Source organism: Rattus norvegicus, chromosome X (genome assembly GCF_021556685.1).
Source record: "Rattus norvegicus strain SHRSP/BbbUtx chromosome X, alternate assembly SHRSP_T2T, whole genome shotgun sequence".
Lineage (NCBI taxonomy): Eukaryota > Metazoa > Chordata > Mammalia > Rodentia > Muridae > Rattus > Rattus norvegicus.
In genome coordinates this window covers 136,270,071-136,293,856 of record NC_141554.1, presented here as the reverse complement: position 1 = coordinate 136,293,856, position 23,786 = coordinate 136,270,071, and the positions used below count along the sequence as shown (strand labels likewise).

General features: G+C 47.1%; 1 protein-coding gene and 1 pseudogene across 3 annotated transcripts in view; both read right to left on the bottom strand.

Annotated features, from left to right (window-relative positions):
- The window catches only part of Bcorl1 (BCL6 co-repressor-like 1), a 67,703-nt gene that overhangs the window by 20,964 nt on the left and 22,953 nt on the right, over positions 1 to 23,786 (bottom strand). For all 3 annotated transcript variants that reach the window (NM_001191587.2, XM_087599635.1, XM_087599636.1), the window contains 6 exons: positions 19,863 to 19,953; positions 16,329 to 19,613; positions 12,350 to 12,515; positions 11,255 to 11,335; positions 8,934 to 9,320; positions 3,293 to 3,516 (listed from right to left, as the gene is read on the bottom strand). In NM_001191587.2, coding sequence (NP_001178516.1) covers positions 3,293 to 3,516; positions 8,934 to 9,320; positions 11,255 to 11,335; positions 12,350 to 12,515; positions 16,329 to 19,613; positions 19,863 to 19,953 — 4,234 coding nt within the window. The remainder of the gene's footprint in view (positions 1 to 3,292; positions 3,517 to 8,933; positions 9,321 to 11,254; positions 11,336 to 12,349; positions 12,516 to 16,328; positions 19,614 to 19,862; positions 19,954 to 23,786) is intronic.
- Ndufb4-ps3 (NADH:ubiquinone oxidoreductase subunit B4, pseudogene 3) lies at positions 8,273 to 8,729 on the bottom strand (annotated as a pseudogene).

Sequence of the window (23,786 nt, the reverse complement as noted above, 5' to 3'; positions counted from 1 at the left end):
TCCCACACTGGGATAAGGCTTGCCCAGGTAAGACTACAGAGAATGGGGTATGATTTCCAAGGCCAGGTCCCAAAAGACACCGTGGTTCCCTTTTGATTCTTTCTCAAATCATCTTCTGCGAGGAAAGCCCTTTGAGGGGAATACAGGCCCCAGCATCATTTTGCTAGCCATGAGCATGAATTCCATATACTGGAAACAAACACTGCCTAACACTTTGGCTGCAACCTCATGCAAAGCCCCACACTGGGCTCAGCTAAGCTACTCCTGAATTCCTGAGCTCCAGAAACTAAGATGATACATGGATATATGCTTCTTGTTCATGTAGAGCCACTATATTTTAGAGTGATTTTTATGCTCCAATGGAGCTAACATGAGCATTTACTCAAAGCCCTCCAAGCATCCAGAGGTTGCTACACTCCTGTTCTCTACGCTCTTCTATTGCCCTCCAGCCCCACTGCCCCCTTCCTACAAATCCAGAGCTGATTCCCAGTTTATAATTTGACACCTCATGTTCTTATTTTCTTGCTGTTTTCTTGAATCCACTAGTAAGTTTTTTCCTTAATTTCCTTTACAACTCTTGTCTCACTACTTCGCTTAAGCTGACCTTCAACTCCAGGAACAAGCAACCCCCGCTTTACCCCCTACACCTAGCTCTCTGGCTAGTTCTTAAGTTCCTTTGGGGCACAGGTCACATTGTCACCTTCTCTTTTGTTCTTACATCACTGAAGTCAGAACTGGGTGTATTATCAGATACCACAATTTTGTGTTAGTTCGATTCAAGCTATCTGTGTACAAAGCCCTGCCTGGGTAGTCAAAAAAAGTTACCTGGAAAGTTACATAAAGAAAGGAGCACAAAGAGATAAAAGATGTAGGTCCAGCGAATCTGTGCCCTCTGGTAAATCTCAGCAAGTCTTGATCAGTTTCCATGGCAGACGGGTGGAAGTACAATTGCCAGCAAGAATATACCAACCCTATGACACTGCTTTGTCGCTAGGAAGATGGAGAATATAATGCAATTTACCCAGGTTTTGTGAAGCTAAGCCAGGCTCCAGAGTAAGTTTCTTTCCGAAGGCCAGGCTGGCAGAGCAGGCAAGAAGGCAGCCTGAGAGGGGGAGGAGTGAGGACATGTAAAAGGACCCCTCCCCCTCTCCTCTTCCTCCTGGCTCCGAGCCCCTGTGGGAAGAAGCCCTTGTCCAATGCTTTAGTGTTGCAGGAGCATCCCCCATCCTCCCCCTGCCTTGCTTCCTACTACAAAGCCCCGTGCCATGGGGGCAACTGGAGCAGGTGGTGATGACTGGAAGAGAAAGAAAGGCAGGAGGGAGGAAGGGAGGCCCCACAGGGAGACAAAACCCTCTCCAGGAGAACATTTTAGCAGACACGTTGCCAGACAGAACAAGCAGACAGAAGCATGAATGTACTGCTGAGTGCAGGCTGCTGGCTACCTCTGTGTGGGCTGCGGCCATCTGAGTAGCCAGGAATGATGGGAAGGAGGGCAGGACCCTGGAACCTCTACCTGTGTCAGAACAGTGTCAGTGGTTTCTGCCTACTCACCTACTTCCCAGGGATGTCCCAGAAATGGGCAGAAAGCACTTATTCAGAAACTGCAAGGCACACTAACAACCAGGATTCCTCCGGAGGCAGACAAATTTGTTTCATGTCCGGATTGTGGCAAGCAGGACCACTGAGTCACCTCTCAAAAGTCCTCACTATAAAATGACTGGAATATAAGTGCCTAACTCTATGATGTACACAGGACTTAAGAGCGACAACAGGAGAGTTAGGGAGATGGCTCAGTGGGTAAAAGCAATTGTTGTAGAAGCTTGAGGACCTGAGTTCGAGTCTCCAGAACTCATACAAAGGCTGGACTTGTGACACAAGTGCCTACAAACCCAATGCTCTATGGGGAGATGGAGACAGAAAAGTCCACAGAAAAAAATTCATTTCTGCTTGCCCATTGCAGTGCATGTAGCAGAAAAACAAAGAGACTGTCTCAAACCAGGACAAAGATAAAGACCTACACTAGAGCTTGTCCTCTTACCTCTACATACAATATAAACACATACATTAAATAAAAAGTGACAACGGGAGCAGGCCAGAGCCAAGCACCTGTCTGTACTCCCCCAGTGGTCCCTACCCTACCGTTCTTGTCGTCTATGGCTTGGGGCAATGGATGCCTTGCCATGCCAGATGACAGTTTGTCATGCTGTACATCTAGTTCTCTCATTCCTGTCTCTGCTGAAGTGAAAGGATGTACACCGACCCTCAGAGAACACTTTGCAGTTATCAAAGCCTGTCACAGATATTGCCTCCTTTGTCCCCGCAAGCATCCCTGTGAGACAGAAGGGGCAGGGAGCATCAGCTCCGTCTTTAAGGGTGAGCAAACAGACTTGAGTGCCCTGTGTAAGATGCAACAAGGATTTGTGGGGGAGGAAGGGGTGGGAAAAGACAAGCGTCCTTCGCTAGTACCGTTTCGGAATCCCTACTTGGAAGCTAGTCAGAAGAATAAGAACCGTCCGTAACTAACCAAACCAGCCCAACGTGCTCATTTGAGTTTCTGTTGTCAAGGCAGATACCTATCACAGGTACACGCTGGACCTTCAATTCATTTCCTTCAAATGTCAAACTTACCCAACAGGAGGACTATTTCATTCTTCTTTAGTGGAACATTGTAGAATTGGGCACCAATTCAGGTGTTATAAACCTCAGAAGCAAATGAACTGGTAATTTTTAAAAGGGTTCAAAGAAAGCTTGCCTGCCTAACTGCTAAGTACCTAGTTCATTCGCTGCTAGGCTGCTTCCTCCAGAAGCATGGGAAAGGGGGACAGGGTAGAGAAAGCACCTAACCTGGACCCTCAAGAATCCTTGGTCTGGATACCAAATCCTGGCTTCCAAAAGTTATGTTCTACCTCAGTTGTCTCAGAGAGCTTCACGGCTGCTTTCTGGTGAGTTAAGCTCAGACAGAAGCTTCTTGATTAGCTGTAAATAATCTGTCCAGGCCAATACCCTGCCATACTTTTTTTTAACGCAAAGGACGTACAAGGATTGTTGGGGGAAAGAAATCAGGGGTCAAACCCTATAGTTAACTATAACCTTAGTTTGAACTGTTCAAATCTGTCCCAGTGCTTCTAGAACAAGTTTAGAAGAATACTTTCATACAGATCAGTGGATCCCTCCACTCCCATCTACTTGTTCCTTTTGCCCTCCCTGAGAGAATTCCTGCTAGAGAGGCCTGCTAGAAAGTCTGCCTCTCTAGCCAATAGCCCTCATATTGGTCCCTTTGATGGCCACATACCCTTGCCTCTTCTGAGACGTTTGCCATGTGCTTGGTCTTGCACTTTCGTTTTCCTGATGGCTTTTCTGAATTTTCAAGGCAGGCTGGCTCCTCCAGGTTATTTGGAAGGAAACCATTTGGTGAGTCCGAGATCCCCTGGGCTTTGCTGGACAAGAGAAGGTCCCTGTTCCTGAGGCAGTGCTCTGAACTTTGGGAGGAAGTCTTCTGCTTACGGGCCTTTGAATCTGAACAAGAAACAGGAAAGAATGACTGTAAGAGAAATGGAACACACTCCTTTAGTGCTTCACCATAGAAATCTCTCCTCTACCTGCAGGAGGCACTTCCCTGCCCTGCCAGCAGGGGGCAGCCCATCTAACTGGCCCCCCAAATGTGGGTCGTTTTTAAAGGATCTCCCCATAGCTCAGAGCAAACCAGAATTTCTTTTAAGCCTTTATCCACCCCCTCCCCCTCCAAAATCAAAAGCAACTTAGCAGTTTTGTTGGAGTGTCAGATATAGCAGGTTTCAAGTACAGGTAGGGGGTTAACTTTATGAGCTCGGTTCTCCCTACCTCCTAACTACCTGTCAGTCACTGTCTGAAGATACCAAAGTCAATGCAACAGAAACTCCCCAGTCTAGTATGGGCCTACTTAACTTGTGTGTAATAGCAGAAAGATACTGCCTCCTTTGATCAGAAATCAGGTCATTGGTATCACATGGCAACAACATGTGTCCAGAATTGTAATTTCAAAAAGGTCTACTACAAACTCCACTAGCAAGAGCCTCGCTCTATAGGGTCTGCCCTAAACCTCTTGTGTAGGGGAGATAAACCATTCACTTGTGTCTATTGGCAATGGAGCTATGTGGCTTGTACGTGTGGCTACATAGTCAGTCTCCTCCCTCAACCTTGTATTGAGGGAGGGTCTCTTTGACTTGTTCCTGTGCTATAGAACCAGTCAGCCTTCAACTCGCCATGCAGTCAATGGCTCTGACTTTCTGATTCCCCTGCCTCCACCTCCCAAGTGTTAGTAGTACAGGTATATGCCACTGTAGCTAGTTTACACAGTACTGGGACTCAAACCCAAGACTATGCATTGTACACAAAAGCATTCCTAACCAGCTAAAAGCTTCCTTCTTATCCCTGGCTTACCATTAACCATGTAAAGGGGTAGAAACTATCTATAATCTCTTTGACCTTTGGTTCCCATATAATAAATGGGGAGAATATAATTCAACACCCAAAAATAGTAGCAGAATTAATTGCGGTTATACAAGCCAAATCTTCTATAAAGTGTTATGAAGATTAAGGCATCAATATTATATGACTTCAGTACAAGCACTATGGGTAAGGGTTTCTGTCACAAGACTGAGCAACCCAGCCTAGCATACAGCAGATCAATAAGGCTATGAAGTAAATGCAACCTCAGTTTCTACCATTTGTGAGATGAAAAGATTGGAATCCCAGAGTTCGCAACTCACTCCCACCCCAAACTAGAAATGGACTGTCATCTGTAAAATTGCCAAAGGTAGATGTAAATGTAGGAGTCTCCATTCAAGACTACAGAATGGGCTGGGGTGGGAGGTGGTGCAAGCATTCGGGAGGCAAAAGCAGATGGCTCTCTATGAGTTGGAGGACAGCCTGGTCTATGTAATGGGTTCCAGGATCCCAAAGACTGTGCAGAGAGAACCCGTCTCAAAACAATAATAATAACAACAACAACAACAACAACAACAACAAAAAAGGAATTGGAGAACCGGGTGTAGCTTATGGATTTAAGAAAGAATTCCGGGGTTGGGGATTTAGCTCAGCGGTAGAGTACTTGCCTAGCGAGCGCAAGGCCCTGGGTTCGGTCCCCAGCTCCGGAAAAAAAAAAAAAAAGAAGCCCTAGCTATTTATCCTTTTCTTCCACCTAGTGAAATAGTGGGTCCTTCCAATAAGGCCACAAAATGCTGTGCTACATGGTCTCAGACGCTTCCAGCAAGAACAGTCAAACTTGGGTCTTTCCCCCCAACTTTTAATTTTTTTTTCTTCTTCTTTTTTTCGGAGCTGGGGACCAAACCCAGGGCCTTGCGCTTCCTAGGCAAGCGCTCTACCACTGAGCTAAATCCCCAACCCCTTAATTTTTTTTAAATGTCTTTCCCTCTCTCCAAAACCCCAAAACACAAACATGAAAAACAAACAAAAAAATTCAGCAAGACAAAAAATATGAAAAGAAAACAAAAAAGCCCACAAAACAAAACAAACAGAACAAAAACCATCGAGTATGTTTTGTGTTAGCCACTGTGTGCCCCAGCCTGGGCTGGAGTGTGGTTGATATACCCAGGAACAGTCATTAAGCAAAACTGATTCTCACTTTCCCAGCAGGTACCCCCCACCCCCACCCCCACCCCGCTCTTGCTCCGAGACAGGCTGCCTGGAAAACCACCTGCCTTTGTGTCCTGGGTGCTGCGGATTCTAGACTGCTTTCTTATTTTATTTTTAGAGACAAGAGTTTCTCTCTGTAGCCCTGGAAGTCCTGGAACTCACTATGTAGACCAGGCTGGCCTTGAACTCACATACATTCGCCTGCCTCTGCCTCCTGAGTGCTGGGATTAAAGGCATGTGTCACCACATGTCACTGGTTTGTTGTCTTATAGACATGGTCTCAGTATATAGTCCTGGATGACCTGAAACTCACTATGTAGACCGCGTTAGTCTAGAACTCAAAGATTCACCTACTTCTACATCTTGAATGCTGTAATTAAAGGCATACACCAACCATTCGCAGCCTTAATCCAGGGCTTCTGCCCCAACAAGTCTGGGTTAAAGCAAGAGGAAGACCAGAACTTGGCCTTGTGAAAACTCTGGGAAGCATGGGGAAACCACATTACAGAGTTCAGTGAAGAAAGGCAGGGCAAAGTCTGGAGTATATTCAATGGCAGAAGAGCCAGAGCTTTATGCTAGCCTATGTAGTTGCATGGAAAGAGGTCTTTCTACCTCTTTGATAGAATGAGAAGGAAGCTAGCCAGGCACAGGATGGAAGGAGAGGTCACGAGAGTTAGACATGAGTAGGGTGATCTGCCTGGCTTGTCCATTTCCTACTTCTCTGACCCTGGCCTGAAAGCCAGATAGTAAGTAGGTAAGGGAGACTGGAGCTTTGTGAGGAGGGCCATGCTTGTTAAAAACTTCCCGTCCAGGGTAGAGAGATGCGCCAGCGGTTAAGAGCGCTAGATGTCCTTCCTGAGGATACAGGAGTGATTCCAAGTGATCACACCGTGATTCACCACTCTCTGCATCCGCAGATCCAGAGGTTCTGATTCCCTATTCTAGTCTCCTCAGGAATTGCCTGCATGTGGTGCACAAGCTAGAATAAACATAAAAAAATCAATAGAAATATATTTTTAAAAGAAATTTCTGCATGGAAAGATTTACCAACACCAGTGGCTTGGATGCAAAGCTCCCAGACATACTCAGAGGAGAACGACCTACTTCTCAATAGTCTGGGCTACCTGCAAACAAGCAAGATGCCTCAATCACTGGTGTTCTGCATGTTACTACACATGTTTTAGTGAAGGCTAGCTAGGCCTCTATCATGCATGCTGGGGCAACTTCTATCTCAGTGCTATGCAGATGGACCAGGAAATTCCAAAGAGGTCCTTCTGATAGAGCTGGGAATAGTGAGTGTCACAGGAGCCTTTAATCCTGCTACTTGGGAAGCAGAGGCAGGTGCTTCACTGTCAGTTTGAGGACAGCCTGGTTATGTTCATAGTTATTTTCAAGACAGCCAGAGCTGTATAATAGAGAGACCCTGTCTCAAAGGAAAGAAAAATATTTAAAAGAAAAGGACAAAGAAAGGAAGGAAGGAAAAAAAGGAAATGAAAGAAAAACAAATGAAAAAATAGAAGAGCGAGCTGATAATTCTAGGAGAAGCTCCCAAGCTGGGAAAACAGCCTTCATTAGAGAGGACTGGGTAATACAAAAGCTTCTCGGCATCCTAACAAGAGGCAGAGGCCAATGGTTTGACAATTCATTCATGACCAATCCATTACAGTTCCGGCAAAAGAAGGGGAAAATTGCCCCACTTGTTCAGACAGTTGATGAAAATGAGCTCAATTACTCTTGAGCGTAGGGAAGGTATCGGGTACATCTCCACTTCAGCAGAGTCAGAAATGAGGTTAATCCTTCTTTGCAGTACAGCATACCCAGGACCTACTGCCTACTGAACGTGCGCTTGTTTTGTTTTAGGTAATAAGGGGACTATACATATTTATCAGAAGCTCAAAGTGAATACACTCGCTGTAAGAGACAACCATTGCTGTTCCAAGGGGAAAGGTCAGAGAATAAGAAGAGACAAATGTGTCGCTATGGAATCCAGAGATGGGCTTTTTTTTTGCTCAATTAGAAGCCCACTATGGGAACAGTCCTGAACTGCACTTAATGAAGTGTGTATGTGTGTGTGTGTGTGTGTGTGTGTGTGTGTGTGTGTGTGTGTGTGTATGAGCAAGCCTTTTGTGACCATCTATCTTTCCATGATGATTATTTAAAGCAGTTGACATGGCCACAGAAAGTTTTCTTTTTCAACTGCCTGCTTTCACAGCTCAGGACCACCTGTGTCACCTCAAAACTTTGACTGTAAAAAACCCCCTTGTGGCTTTAACTGAGAAAGCCAAGTTTTACATATTCCAAGGTTTTCTGTTGCCTTTAGAATTACTGCACTGCATTTTAGTTTGTGAACACAGGCATACCGGTATGGCAGCCTCCCTCTTTGTTTTGAGACAGGGTCTCACTATGTAACCCAAGCTGTCCTCAAATTCACTGTCCTCTGACCATAACCGCCTGACTGCTTGGACAACAGACTTATACACCATACCTGGCTTGTCTTGTGCACCTGGCTCGTCCTGCTTTCGAACTGAATATTACAAAAGAGAGAGCCTATATTCTCCAAAGACATGACTCTGTCAAGCCAACCAGAACTCCTTGGTATGACACTGGCCAAGAATATCACAATAGCTTGGACCACAGGTTTAGATGCCTATTTTTTTAATTAATAGTAGATTTATTCATGCAAGAATAGAGTCATCCTTTCCAAACTTAGTAGGAGATGTTAAATTTTGTGTCCAATTTTCCTTCCTGGATAAGTCTTCCTCTCTGTCCCTGTCTGTTTTGAAAACATAACACCAGAAGAGGAGAGTTCCCAAACCTGCCACAGACTTTAAAAGTGAGTTCTTGAGAGTGAGTCTGAAATTAGGATAAATATTTGCTGATCTTACATAGGTCCAACAAATCAAGGCAGGATCCTGGAGATGCGTTTGGTGTTTGGGGTTGTTATACTGAAGCAGATACTCCCGATTAAGCCAGGCCCTTATGCTCAAGCACTTGACCTGTACCTTTCAGGTCTCCAGAGACACGTCATACTCAGCAGGGTCGAGAGTATTGGGGAGAGTGGCCAGGGGTGCAGGCTTCTACTTGGAACCCAACATCTTGACTCTAGATGCCTATTTTTAAAAGGTTAGTTTGTAGGCTAGTTTGAGTTCATTCACTATAGATTCAAAGGCTGAATACTAGCACCAGGTTCCTGTCAGTCCTAAGGCCTCCTGCTGGTGAAGTGGGGGCATGAATGACACCATGCCAGAAGTTTCCCAGCTGATATCACAAAAGGAATAGCAGCCTAGAGCCAGCCTTACCTGCTCTCCCTTTCCGCCTCTGTTCTTCTTGTTCAGTCAGGTACTCCCCCGTCTGGTATTTTCGGCTCTTTTGCCGTCTCCGTTTCTTTCTCTTCACGAGGCCCTCTTCCTCCTCATCTTCCTCCTCTTCGTTAGTGTCCCACATTTGACGGGCAGCCTCTGTCCTCCAGGGCATCTCTCGGGCTCGCCACAGATGCCTGCGGCCTTGGCTCAGCAGGGTCTTGTCCTGGGCATGATGGCTGCGGTACTGGGTATCCCTTTGGGTCTTTCTGACTTTTCTTCTCTTGGCTGGGGTGGGGGCCACCTCCTCCTCTTCCTCTGTAGGGAAGACCTCCTGGCTTCCCATGTCACTGTCTGCCAGACCAGTGAAGGAACTGCAGATGCTTCCTATGGATATACAGATATACAGAAGTATATACATATACTCATATATGTATATGAGATATACAGAAGACACTCAGGTATTTCTTCAAGGGATTAACATCCCTGGAGTAGAAATTTGTAGAACTGAGTTCAAGATCAGGCTCTGTCAGTTATTAGGGGTACACTCAAAGGATTGTTCTGGAGGCTCAAATGAAATTTCACTCTTAAGTACTTACTTTATAGGGTCTAAAATACCATATATAACCATAACGTACTAAGAACCATCCTCGTTCGTCCATGGTGCAGTTAACTTGAACTCAAGTCACAAACTCTCACTTAGAGTTGATCAGGAGCCAACCACTGCATAAAGGGCAGGAGAACACTACAGTTCTTTGCTCTTTGGTAAGTAGGATCTGAGCTAAGATCAAGGAAGGAAGGAAGCTTGGTATGACAACGTAAGCCCTAATAACCTTGTGGTCCCACCAATATGGCTAACAGAGCTACTTTGGCCAAGCAGAATTGAAGAGCACAAAAGAAGAGTGTCTCTGACAGAGAGGAGAGGTAAGAAGTCCCTTTCCTATGCCACAGTCTGAGTCAGGCACGTCCCAGTGAAACACAGCAGGCTTCCTTCCACTAAACTAATCCCACCTCCTACAGTGTCTCGGAAGCTCAAGGGTGGAGTCCTCTCTCTAGTCTGTCTGCCCACCCACTGCAGCTGTTCCTTGCTGCTGGACAAGTAGAAGCCTGATCAGCCCAAGACAAACAGCATCTTTCCTATCCTCTTAGGTCACCTTGCCAAGAGGCTACTTTCTCTCTCCCCACTTACCCTTAACTCTGCTAACAATAAAAGCACAATCCTAAATTGGCCTGGTTTTACACTGCAGATCTCACACCTTCCTTAGAAGCAACACTGCCAAGTTTCTCCCAAAAGCCCAGATGTTAAACTCAGCAATTCCTAGACTCTAGTAAGGTCAGCAGAAAGAAAAAACAAACAAACAAACAAACAAACAAACAAACAATACCACCCTAAAGCAAAGCTTCCAGTTGGTCAAGTGCTTAAGACAGCAACTATCCCACTAAACTTTACATTATATGGACCAGGCAAGGAACAGAATGTTCTAGTTAATCGAATATTCTGGCTAATACAGAATCACCATAGAGATCACACAGAAATCACCAATTTCCAAAGAATGAAATACAGTACAATGTGTTTAACACCAAAATGCAACTGGCCATAATGTAATCACTCTTTGATGATTCAGAGGACACTTGAGGACTTTATGAGGCCTCCAGGCCATCACTATAAGCCCCAATTACCATAGAGCATGCCATGTGCTGAGGTACCAGTTAACAGGATGTCAGATCATTGACTTTTCTCTGGACTATGCATCTCTATTCCTTCTAATCTGCATGGAAATCTGGGTGAATGCAGGCAACCCCCCCTCCCTGTCTTGTGTACCAACAGAGAGCAAGCAGAGAAGAGCACAAACTGGAAACAGCTATCTTCTTTAGACCCAACCCAATACAAGTTCTGTGGCACAAAAGTAATTGTGCCGGCCCATACAGTTCAATGACCCTTCCAATTCTGATAATGCCTGTTGCATAGGGTGATGAGATTAAAGCCTAAAGGTTGAATATCTGAGTACTTCAGATGGACCTCGATGATCATAATACTTTGTAATACTTTGGAGCACAAATTTCCTGAGCGGCAGGGGCCTTTCTTCTTCCCATCACTGGCTCTTTAACAAGAGATGATGTCAAATTTCTAACAGAGCTAAACAAACTATCCTAAAATTTCAGGCAATCCTTCTGCTCCGACTCAAGACTCTGTTGTCCCTGCAAAATGCCTGTCATTTTAGCGCAGGGAAACAAAACCACCAATGGCAAAATCATTCAAATACATGTCTACCTTTTCAAAGATACCAAAGCAAGGCCTTACCTTACTTAGTCTTACTCACCAGACTGACTGCGTGTCCGAGTACTCAGAACTACTGGGATGAAGTCACGGAAACTGCTCTTTGCTTTCTTTTCCAAGGAACCTGGAGTGATGTGTGGTTTAGGGGCAGAAGGCAGAAATATAACAATTAGAAATCTATAAACCAGAAAGCCCACATGGGATGTTCAAATGAGAAAACCAAGAGGTTTGTATCGAGCCCGCAGTTACCCCAGCTTAACCCAGCTGACTCTCCTTATGCCGTTATCACTACCCAGCTCTTTTTGGGAATGGTGATTTTTCAAAACTGGGGGCTGGGTCATTTTTGCTGACTCCAATAAAAGCAATGCACAGAATCAATTTAACAGCATGCTCCAAAGTATCTCTACCTACATAACGCAAAGGTTGTTGCGTGTTCATTAAGTTCTAACTGAGCTGTAGCCTATTCCAAAGACGAGCAACCTCAACAGTCCTTAACAAGGTCAGGCTGGAGTCAATGAGCAAGATCAGGAACATGGACTACTGTAGCCAAGAATGCCTGGATATCTCCCATGAAGGCAGTGAAGGACCATCTACAGTACAGTATACAGACCAAGTATACCCTATACCCAACCCAAACATTCTGGGTATCCTTAACTGACAAAAAGGGTTTGAGACATCGCTTAACCTTTCTACCTTGCTAGCTAGCTAGTCAGCTATTTGTTTCTGGTTTTACAATGGGAGTTTTCTAACATACCAAAAGATAGAGAAAACAGTGTAAGGAATCCCAATTCTGCTGTTTTTGAATAAATATTCCTACAGCTGCGTCTTCTTTGAGCCTAGATCCCCCCTCATGGAAATGGGTTGCTGACTCTATTGTAGGACTACTCTTTGTCCATTTGCAAATCACCTTGTTCAATGTTAAGACTGTAGAATGTGTGGTACTCTTCATGAGACCAGAGCACATGCATTCTCCCTGACTGCTAAATTCAGAGTTCCAATTCTATCTTTATTCCACAGCAGAGAAGGATGCATTTTCCACTCAATCTTTCAATCTTTCAGCTACTCTCCCCCCACCAAAATTCCACTGGATCCCTCTGGAGTTTAGGCTGGAAGGTCATGCATGGCCTTTGGGACCTACCTTCCTCATGACCATCTGCTCGTTTTCCTGCAGGCAGGGACTCTGGCTTTGTTGGCTTCCGGTGCTTGTGCTTTCCCCTGACCCCATTGTGCTCTTTTCCTGAATCTAAAGCCCCTCTGGGGCTTTTCTTGGTGGGTTCCTGGGGGTCTCCAGGCAGCTTCCGGCACTGTGTAAAGGTAAGACAAGTCAGGTCTGAGGTCAGTTTTGCTTCTTAAGAATGTTCTCCATTCTTAGGAAGGGTCACGTCATATGCCTGTTGCTTATACATGGACATGAACTACCAGAGTTAGGACTGGGAGTATGTATGTCACAGTATTATAGGACATGGTGGGCTATAAAGGATCTCTTGGACTTAGTCAAGTACCCTTACTGGTTTCTTCAGTGATCTGTATCAGAGGTCTACAGACTCTGTATTTATGGCCCCTCAACAAACATCCAATGTTTTTTCTTAAAAGGTCCAAACTTGGGCCCCATGCTCCGTGTCCCCAAACACAAGTAGAAATGGGCATTAAACAAAAATTCCTTTTCTGCAAGTTAGGTAAATTACATAGCTCAACAACTTCATTGTGGATGGCATTGCTATCAATTCATAGTAATTCTGAGAACAGGCAAGTCAAGGAAAAGTTTTTTCATGTGTCAGTTAACACCAGGAAATGGACTCAACTACAGCAAGTGGACCATTACACAGGAAGGATGATTCCCATCTCCCTGTGAACCAGTGGACAGGGACAGGTCCGGGACACCATTCACAGTGAAGCTGGGGATATTTAAGGATGCTTTACTCTCTGTATCACTTTCAACTCTCATTTGCTTTAGAAACAGAGTCAGATAAGAGGTCAACTGACTTTTCCTGGGCCACACGCAGCCTAGCATACACACTAACTGAAGGGATGCCACTTACCAGGTCACCCTGAAAGGTAGCTTATTTATATCTGAAGAAAGAAAGATGGAGCTGGAACTGAGCCCTGGTGCTCCTAGTCCCCATATCTGGGCCTCTTTTCTCACCAGCTTTCAAGGGATCTCCTTCCCTATGTGTTTCTCTGTCCACTGTTCCTGCCCAGTCCCATTCCCACATATCGGGACATATCATTTTACATACACATTGTAGGAACTCTGCCTCAAAGCCACAAATTTTCACAAGCTTTAAGGTTTCTCTATGTCACTAAACAAGAAACGGTAAGGTAGGTGTTTCTAGTACTGTGAATCTGTGAAGTTAGGTTTTAAGAAGGGAGAAAGAATTAAACACACTTGCAGTCAGCTAGGCATGGTCCTAATCCCAACACTCAGGAGGTAGAGGCAAGAAGATTTCTGTCTGATCTACAGAGCAAGTTCTAGAACAGCCATAGGAACCCTGTCTAAAAATAACAAGAACTACATGAAGTTAATCTTGATTTATTAATTTGGCTGGATTGGCAAGTTCCTAGTACAGCATACCTGTGGGTGTACCTGTGTTTTCTAGAGAGAATTAACTAAGGATGGAAACCTGCCCTAAAGGTATGGAGCATCATACTGTAGGCTGAGGGCCCGGATGGAATCAGAAAATTATGGGTGGGGGAGGGAATTCAGTAGGTCATATACTTGCTACAAGACCATGAAAATTCATCACCGGAAAAATAGTCAAGAGTGGTGGTGCATGCTTCGGATACCAGCACTGGGAAGGCAGAGCTAGGGAAATCCCTCTAATATACCAAATGAGCTCCTGGCTCCAGACAAACTCATTCACAACACAAAGTGGACAGCTAACAAGGAATCACACCCAAGACGAACCTCTGGTGCACAGGTACCTGTATACATGAACACCCAAACACAACATAGGAAAATGAGAGCCCCGTACCACAGACATGTATTCATTCATATTCTCATTCACATTCATTCTCTTTGTTTCCCTCCCTCCCTCCTTCCTTTTGGTTGCCATGAACTGCAGTTCTAGTCCTCTACACTCTTCCCACTATGAGGGACTGACATCTCTGAATCCATAAGGCAAAACAAACCATTCCTCTCTCATTGCTTTCTCAGATACTTAGTCACCGGGATGAAAGACTAATCACATCCATATCACCTTCTAGTTAGGTTATCAACCTCTAGTTCCATTGAAACAGGGTGGCAGTCATCTTATTGCTGGGATAGTTGAGGGAAAAAACCCTCAATTCTCCAGGCATAGGGAGCACCTACTGCCCCATCAGACTGCCACCCTCTGCTCACTCAGCAGAGGACTAAGCTCAATGAAAGGCAAGTTGTTGGCAGTCCCTATGAACCAAGGTGTTAGAGAACAGAAAACTAGCAAGGAAAGAGGAATGACTGCTTAAAATCTGAACTTCAGGTACTGCCAAAGAGAAACTATTTTAAGGCAGGGAAAATAAAGCTAAGTGCACATCAATTTGAACACATCTGACTTATTTCACATATTGTTTTTAGCTGCTGTTTTTGGGTAGAGACCATTAACTTTTACTTCCTAAGGTTAACAAAAAAAGTAAAAGAGAACATGTAGAGGAGGTCTCTGTTTGGATCTCCTGCCAGGGCAGCAGAAAGTAAAAATATATGGCACACCCCAGCTGCATGAGAAGTTAGGAGATCAGTGTTCGCATTAAGGGATGTTAAAGTAGGGCCAGCATCAAATGAAGCATCATTCTTTGGCAGGCAAGATGGATCAGCAGGTAAAGGTGCTTGCTGCTACTTGTGACAATCTGAGGTCAAGTCTTGGTACCTACCCAGTAGAAAGAAAGCTGCTAAACATTGTCCTACAATCTGCACACAGATGCTATAGCATGCATGTGCCACACACATACACGTGAGCACAGAAAATAAATACAAAACATAATAAAGAATTGAAAGAAAAAGGAACTCAAGCAAGTAACAGGAGCTTATTCTGCCTCTTGGCCATCTCCAGCAAGGGGCTGTTGTTTTGAATTCACTATTCATCTTAGCTTGGTTTATCAGTCACTTGTTCCTCAAGAGAATGGGACCTGACAAAACACTTAGATGACTTGGTTTCCAAAGGAAAACCCTGGAAGTGCCGGTTGCCTTCTCCTGTAACTGTGTTCTTTGCCCCCGACATCTTTCAACTGGCCTACCGAGCTATCCATCGCATACCTGAAGGACTATGCCCACTTGTCATCCAGGCAACATGGCAAGACATAAGCTCCATGAGGGCAGGGGCCATTCTGTTTGCCATACCAAAAACAAAAGCAGCCACTAACACCGACCAGCACTTAATTACGTGCCAACTGCTATTTTAAGCATTTGTATGCCATCTCATTAATTGTAATGGCTTTACTGAGCTCTGCTGTAACAATTCACTAACTTACATGTACAATGCAATTGTTTTCAGTATAAACACAGAATTGTGTAACTATCATCATTTGCCTGGTACAGAAACTTTCTCATCCCCCTGAATGGAAACCCTCCAGGCCTCCCCATCCTTAGGCAAGTATCAGGCTAGTTCTTATCCCTACCAATTTGCCTGTTCGGATATTTCCTATCAACATCTCATTTAATCTTCCCAACAACCCTCTAAATAAGTATTATTATTTGTCTCACTGCAGAGATGAAGGAACTTAGGATAAGAGAGATTAATCAACATCACAGAGCTATGAAGAAGTGAGGCCAAAATGACCTTATCAGTCTCCTTTCCCCGCTGGGCCCCAAACTGCCAAGGCTAGTGGTCTGTCATCTTTAAAGAACCAGGAAGAATTGTTCCTTGGGGAAGAGCCTGTGATTAAGGGATTTCCTTCACCAATACCTTCTCAGGCGTTCCAACTATATCTAGGACAATGGCTTCCCTGGCCCAGAGATGAAATCATTTCCTACATCCTATGGAATGAGCTTGGCCATTTCCAGGTGAAAATATCATATACAGAGAACATGAGTTAAAAATGGAAAGCCGTCCTCCATTCATCAGCTCTGTTCACACGGCTGAGCTGCTCAAGACCCCCAAGTGAAGCGGACCATCAGGAAGTCTAGGCCATACACTGGCACTCACCTTGGACCCCACGGAACTCCGGACCATGGGCTTATCATGTGGTTGTGGTGGCAGCTGCTGCTGTGGTTCTTCCTCGATTTCCTTTTCTTTGTTACACTTGACCTTCTTGGGTGGCAGAGATTCTGTCTCTTCATCTGGCTGCCAACTGTTCTTGCAAGTAAAGACCCCAACACCTTCCCGTTTCACACGAGCTTGTCCAGCTTTAGCCCGCGCTTCAGCCTGGCCCCTCTGGGGAACTGCTGGGAGTCCATCAGCCCGGAAGCAGTTGGCTAAATTGAAGACCACATCGCCATCTGCTTTCTCCATTTTCACCCGTCCCAGATCCACCTGACTTCCAAGCTGCGAAAGATCTGTGCTGGGGCCTCTCTCGCTGCTGGGAACCACATCTAAAATGAGTTCCTTAGAGTGGCTGTCATGAGGTAGCAAAGGCAGCTCAGGCATCTTGCACAAGTTCTGGGGGTTGGCCAGGACCAGCTCGTGGGACATATAGGTAGCCAGCACTTGGCTTTTAGGCTTTGTGTCCCCTGCCAGCTTCAGGCCACAGGCTGCCTGGGGGCCTTCCACCTTAGGAGTACTATCAGAGCAGAGGTGGCTCTCAGATTCCTCAGACCCCTGATTTACTCCAATGTCCCCACTGTTAGGCTGAACAGACAGTGCCAGGGTCCCCGTCTGAGGGCTGAGAGTCAAAAGCACAGGATTGACTTGTTCTTCATAAGGCTTGGCAGCAATTCGGCAAGTTTTGTTCTTTGTGACAGCATCCTGCTCTGGGGCAAAGGGGCCCCCAGGCCGTGGCTGCCCCTCAGGAAGTCCATGAACAGCTTCACTGGAACCAAGAGATGACACACCAGAAAACTCAGAAACAATGCTGGTGGGCCTGAGAGGCACCCCCTGACTGGGGGTTAGTTGCCCGGCACTAGAAATGCCAATCGAAAGCAGAGATGCTTGGTGGTATGGTGACCAGCCAACAGGCAGAACCTGTTGGGTGCTCGTGGGCTTCCCATTGATGGAACACCGTGGGTACATATTTGTCAGCCCTGTAGGTTTCCACAAAGACAGTTCCTTGGTTTGGCACCCTGGTAGCCCAGGGGCAATGCGGGCTGGGGTATAACGGGATTTGACTGTGCTTGGCTGTCCCTCGGCAGCAACCTGGCTGCCTTTCTTGCCACAAGTGACACCAGTGCTCTTAGGCTCTCCTTGATCAATGATGGAGATGGGCTCCTGCTTGGGGAGATGCCTAGGATCTCGGTTAAGGCCCAGGTTAGGGTCCTTGTTCAACAGCAGGGATGCAGGCACTGGGTTGGCCACTCCCACATATGTGCCAGGAATGGTGCTGATCAGAGCAGTTGAGTTTTTTACCCAGGTGCTTGGGTCTCCATTCCTAACCATCTCAGGAAAGATAACAAAAGGTGAAGAGGTGGAGCCTAGGCAGGAAGTAACATTGCTGCCGGCAGCTTGGGTTGTACGCTGAGACCTAGACAGGACTGTGGAAAGGAGGGCCTTGCTGCTGGTGTGCACAGGGGTCAACACAGGCATGGGAGGTGTTTTCCGCTGGTTCGGCAATGGAAGCTTCTGGCGGTTGGACTTGGAGGAGAGGTCAAGAGGCATCTCGCTGCACTCGGGTGGAGAGGCCATCTCTCTCTCCAGCTGTGGAGGTGACTTGAGAGGAGAGAAGGTGACGGAAGTCCCTTCTGTTTGTTGATCGGTGCCACCTGGCATCTTGGAGGGGTGTAGTGGGACTGAACTCCCACTGGGGGCTGGCAGCAAAGGCTGTGAAGTTGGAAGCACCTTGGCAGAAGCAGTGGTGAGGGAGGTATCTGCCAAAGGTCCAGGGACCCCTTCAGGTGCAGGCTGGCTGTTAGTGCTGCTGGATGGGGAAGTACAGGAGAGCCTGTTCACCTCTAAAGACACCAACTTTGAATCTGAAGCCAAAGGCCGGGCCACAGAAAATGCATATGGATAAGAGCGGAGCTCTGGAGAGGCCAACACACCCGGGAGACACCTGTCCTGCAGGTAAGATGGCAGGACCGGGAGGGTGAGCGTGGAAGACACTCCCAGAGTGGTTGGCAGTGTAGCCACGCTGAGTGGCTGGCCGCAACTCGGAGGTGGGATGTATACCAGCGGCTGGTTAGGGGTCAGCACTGTCCCTGGTTGAAAAGACAGGGGGACTTTTTGCATAGCTGGTGCCTGAGCTGCAGGAAAGCACACTCGACTCAAACTGAAGGAGGCTGGAATGGGTGCTGAGGTGGGGATGGCAGCTGGTGTGGCAGCCGGCATGGGTGTGGGGGCTGGAGTAAAGATTGGGGCTGGGGTGGGCGCAGGCACCGGTGTAGGAGCAAAGGCAGGAATAAGGGTGGGGGTAGAGGGCGGGCCAGAGGACGGGGTCGGAGTGGGCATTGGTACAGACGGAGGGGCAGGAGCTGCTGGAGGTGTGGATGCTGGCATGGGAGCTAGAACTGGAGTCGGGACAGAAGCAAGGACCAAAGTGGGAGCTGAAGGAGGCACGGGAGCCTGGATCAGAGCCAAGGGAGGTGCAGACACAGAGACTGTGAGAGGGGTAGGAGCAGGAGCTGACAAGGGCACAGGGACTGAGTGGGGAGCAGACACTGGCACAGGCACCAAGACAGAGGCTGACACAGAGAGAGGGTTGGAATCAGAGATGAGAGTAGGCACCGAGGGTGCTGCTGGGGCTAGAGCAGGCACTGGTGCTAGGGGAGGGGAAGGAGCTGAAGCCGATGTGGCAACCTGGACTGGAACTAGTCCTGAGTGGGGAACTGGGGCTGGGACAGAAAGGGGAACTTGGAATGGATCAGGAACCGAGGGGGTCCCGGAGGCCGACCCAGGGGCAGGAGGGCAGATAGGTGCCGGCAGCTGACTGAAGTTTGTGGTAACTAGAGGCAGGGTTCCCTCCACGGGGACTCCAGTTCCCAGAGTTGCCAAAATGAAAGTGTTCTTCTCCCCAACACTGTGCCGAGAGTCCAAAGCCTTTACCCCGGCTGGAGAGCAGTCAACCTGTTTGCTCATTTGGGTGCTTAGGGGAGTCCAGGAGCAGTTGGCCCTGCTGTGGCTAGCCTCAGTGCCGTCAGGAGTGGGCAGCTTAAGGCTGTCTCCCGGGCTGCTCAGCGGCACCAGGAGTCCCTCCGCCTCTGCTGTATTCCCAACATAGTCCATTTTTGCCTGAGGATCATCAGGCTGGTCTTCTGACCTGTGCCCAAGCTTTTCTGTGGTACTGCCATCTGGGTTTGTCCCCCGGGCATTGCTGCCACTTCCAACTGCCGTGAGCTCCACCTGCAATGAAAGAATAGCAAAGTCCCTGAAAGTGATGCAGGTACCCTGAGGCCCCCGAGAAGTACCTGCTGGTCTTCTTTGACAACTCAACCAACTGCAAAGGACAAGGGCACGGGTGCAGAGCAGTTTCTGTCTCACCTAGAGCAAATTCTGTCTTCTTGCTCCCATTCTTGGGAAGGCCAAACTAGGCCCATGGTCCAAGAAACTCGCCCTTTGATGGGTAGCATGTGACAACACATAGCTCCTTACCTTGGAAAAACTGCTGCTGACACAAAACTCCTGAGATCCAAAGTGCTGGCAGTCACCTGTCGTGGACTCCTCATCAGAAAGAGGTGCTCTTCTGGTAGGGAAGACACAAGTGGAGAAGAAGATAAGGCCCAGACTGAAACCACAGACACTTCCTCTAGAAGGTCCTGCCCTGCCTAGCTTCCCAAACCCTCCTGTCTCACTTCCCATGGTGACTTCAGGAGATGGCAAAGTACTAGGAGGCTGAACGAGGCAAAACATAGCCTCCACGTGCAGCTTTACAAGTTCCTGACCAGAGCCTTGTCTGACCAGAATTTGGGGGCTGCTAATTCTGCTTTCTAGTGTTCTCATAAAAAGTGTAGATGAACCCCACCTTAGCACCTTCTTCTTTTCCCTGGAGCTTAACCGTCAGGTTAGCCATTCAATCCAGTATATACAGGGCATTGCCCAAAAGGAGAGAGATGTGACCCATAAGTCTCAAGGGCACACAAATTAGTTTTATTTTAAATCCAATCTTGTTTCAAGGCTATATGGGAAGTACCATTTCTGGTAAACCTCTTCCAAAGCAAATCACCACTCCCATTGTGCTTTCAAATCTAGTCCATATCTGAATGATTTGCTCATCTATTGGGCAGGGCATGCCTTTAGCCCATACACATTCGCATTTACTGCACATACAATGGCACTGATTTGAGGCCATCTGGTCACTGACACCGAGAAGCTCTTTAAAAACACCACATTTAGCTGAGCATGTGTCCTGTCTGTAATCTGAGTACTTGGGAAGTAGAGACAGGAAGGTAAGGAATTCAGTCAGTTGGGCCACAGGAGATCCTGTCTCAAACAACAACAACGAAAATGCAGTGGACTGGCCATATGTATCTTTTTAAATCCTGGCACTCAGGAGGCAGAGGCAGGTGGATCTTTTTGAGTTCAAGGCCAGCTTAGATTCTGGTCTACATAAGGAATTTCAAGCCAGCAAAACTACGCAGTAAGACCCTGTTTTAATTTAAAAACAGCAAAACAAAACAAACACTTCTTTTTCTCCAAAGGAACATCTCTAGAACTCAATCTGGCTCCAGCCATTATTTTCTCTTCTCATAGTACACAGGGCGCACCTTCCCTTCACCCTCTCTGCACCACCTCAATCTCTCTCCTCCCAAAGGGAGCCCCTCAAAGCCACAGATTCTGTATTCATGTTGGTATGTGCAGTAAGTAAAGGCTGAAGCCCGAAAGCTCAGTCTCAAAGGAGAAAAATTCAACTGTAACCCCTTCCCCCAAACTGCTTGAAAAGAATAAATCACGTAAGAATCGGGAGAACGTTACATTTGACAAAATGAGCAAATAAAAGGATCACACTACTAAAGTAAAGTTGGAGGACAAGTGGGCCACTCCAAGCTGGCCTGGCCGCTTTAAGTACAGCAGAAACACAGCCCCTGCTCTTGAGAGCATATCAATGGGGCAGCCGCCTGGGTGGGAGTGGCTGCAGAGGAGGTAGGGGGTCAAAGAACAAAGCTGCAGCAAGTTTTCTGGGTGGGCAAAGCATAGGGTTGTTCTGCCTGCTCTTTGTTTGGGTTTGCCTGCCATCTTTGGAACCCTGCCAGAGATCCAATACAGCCCGTGAGGAAAAGTCAGCGCCTGCCTTAGCGACCACACTCTAGTCTAAAGGGTATCTGAGGTGCCTACAGCCTTCTCCAGCAAGGAGGTACACCCCTGCAAAAAACTCCCTCCCTGAGATGGAACAAAGACTCCCAAACTGTACCTGGGGAAGAGAAGCAAGAACGGCAATGGGGATCAGAGCAGGCCTCTCCCTACCTTTTTGGGGCTGCAGAAGGGGCTAATCAAGGGGGATAGGCTTGCCCCCTTTAACAAGAAGCTAGGGTGGCAGGGTGGGAGGGTCCCACTGCTGGAAATGATGGTGGGTAACAGCAGAAAGGCTGTGAGGAAGAGCTTTAGGGGCAGTTAGGGGTCGTGAGGAAGAACAGAGACAGCAGTGGGGGGGGGGGTTGGGGAAGCAGGGAAAGGGAAAAAACACGTTTCACATCAACTCCTGAGAGACCAGAAAAGCAGGACCTATATGTAGCCAGCCTTGGGCTGAAGAAGCATGTTCCAACTAGACTCTCCAGGGATGGTTTAGGAGGAGGGCTGTGGTAGTGAGGGGAAACAGCAGCCCCTCCCCTCCACAACTCCACATGGGAAGGCACTATTTGTTTACATTCTTTCCCCTCCTGACCACCCTCCCTCCCTTCTTCGTGGGCTCCTCCTTGGGCAGAAATTCTGCTTTGAAGCAGAAGCTATGTTCTTGCAAGCCACAGTTACCAGGGAAGCCAGGCAGAGAAACTGGTGGTGGCAGCAGAGGCAGCGCTTCCGGCTACTGCAGCCATGCCTAAGCCTCAGCACCAGCCCCCAAGCCCGGGGAGGAAAATGTGTGCGGTGATGTTTCAAATCCTCTGAGGGGGATGCAAAGCTGAGCAAATATTTAAAAAAAGCGCTCCACTGAGGAGCCTGGGATCAGAATGGCAGGGGTGGGAGCTGGGTCAACTGAGCAAGGTTATGGGGATGCAGGTGAGGGAGGAAACAGAGCAAAAGACCTCCGATCAGGACAGGGAATCAGTGCCACGGTTTCTGCTTACTAGAAGACAGCGGGTATGTTCAAGGCTTTTCTTGAAGTGAACTAAAACCAGCCACCATCTCCAATGATCAAAGCTTAATACCTGGACCGGCCACACTGGATGTTTTCAATTCCTACTGGGCCTGGGACAATGCCTAAGAGAAACATCCGACCCAGAATCCATGAGGTACCTTACCTACCTACCTACCAGCCCCGGAGACTTTTTACCAGAACCCCCTTCACTCCAGCCAAGGCCTTCCCCAAACAATCAAGGACATATGGATATTGGCCCTCACCTCAGACTCCTTATAACTTCTCTAGCCTGGGCTCAGATGTCTAATGGTCCCAAGGAAATACATCATTCTCCCAGACTCCATAGGGCCTGTTTGTCCATAGCGCTCACCAGCAGTGTATGAAGATGTACCACTACCTGTTTGCTCTTGTATTAAAGTACACGCTTATTGAATGAAGGAATGAATGAATGCTACACACAAGCAAGATGATTTAGCTGGAGGTTTGCCTAAAGCTGACAGACTACCTAGAGCAGTAGCAGTCGAAAAGGCTTATGCCTTCTGTTCTATACTCCCCAACCACATTTGATGAACCTGATAGACTCCTACAACGTAATTTTAAGTTTATCCCTAAAAGCAGATTTATACCTCAAATCTGTAAGGTCTACAAGTTGGAAAGGATGGGGATGATGGTTTTGACATGGGGTAAAGCTGGGCGTGGTGGCATATGCTGGTAAGCACAGTACCTGGGAGGCTAAGGCAGGAAGATTGTCTTCCTGTGCCGCACAGCAAGAACCTGTCTTCAAGACGGGGGTAGGACTAGGGGATGGAGAGATGGTTCTGTACTTAAGAGCACTTGCTACTCTTCAAAAGGACCTGGGTTGAATTCCCAATAGCCACATGGATGCTCACAACCACTTGCGAGTCCAGTTCCAGGGGATCTGATGCCCTCTTTTTGATGTCTATGGGCCCAAGGCATGCACATGGTGTACAGACATACATGGTGTGTGATGGTGTGTGTGTGTGTGTGTGTGATATTATACACACACACACACACACACACACACAATGATAGGCATGGCAGCTCATACATGACATCCTGCTTCATTAGTCTGAAGCAGGAGAGCTGTGAAAAGTTTGAGCTCTCCCTGAGCTATAATAGCAAGCTCCAGGCCAGCGGGGCAATAGACAGAAAGAGACCCTGTCTCAAAAAATGAACAAAAAAGCATATAGGGTGAGATCGCATTTTGGAAATCAGCTGTAACATACCCTAGACTGTGGTAAGAAGGTGACAAAGGGTAGATGGAA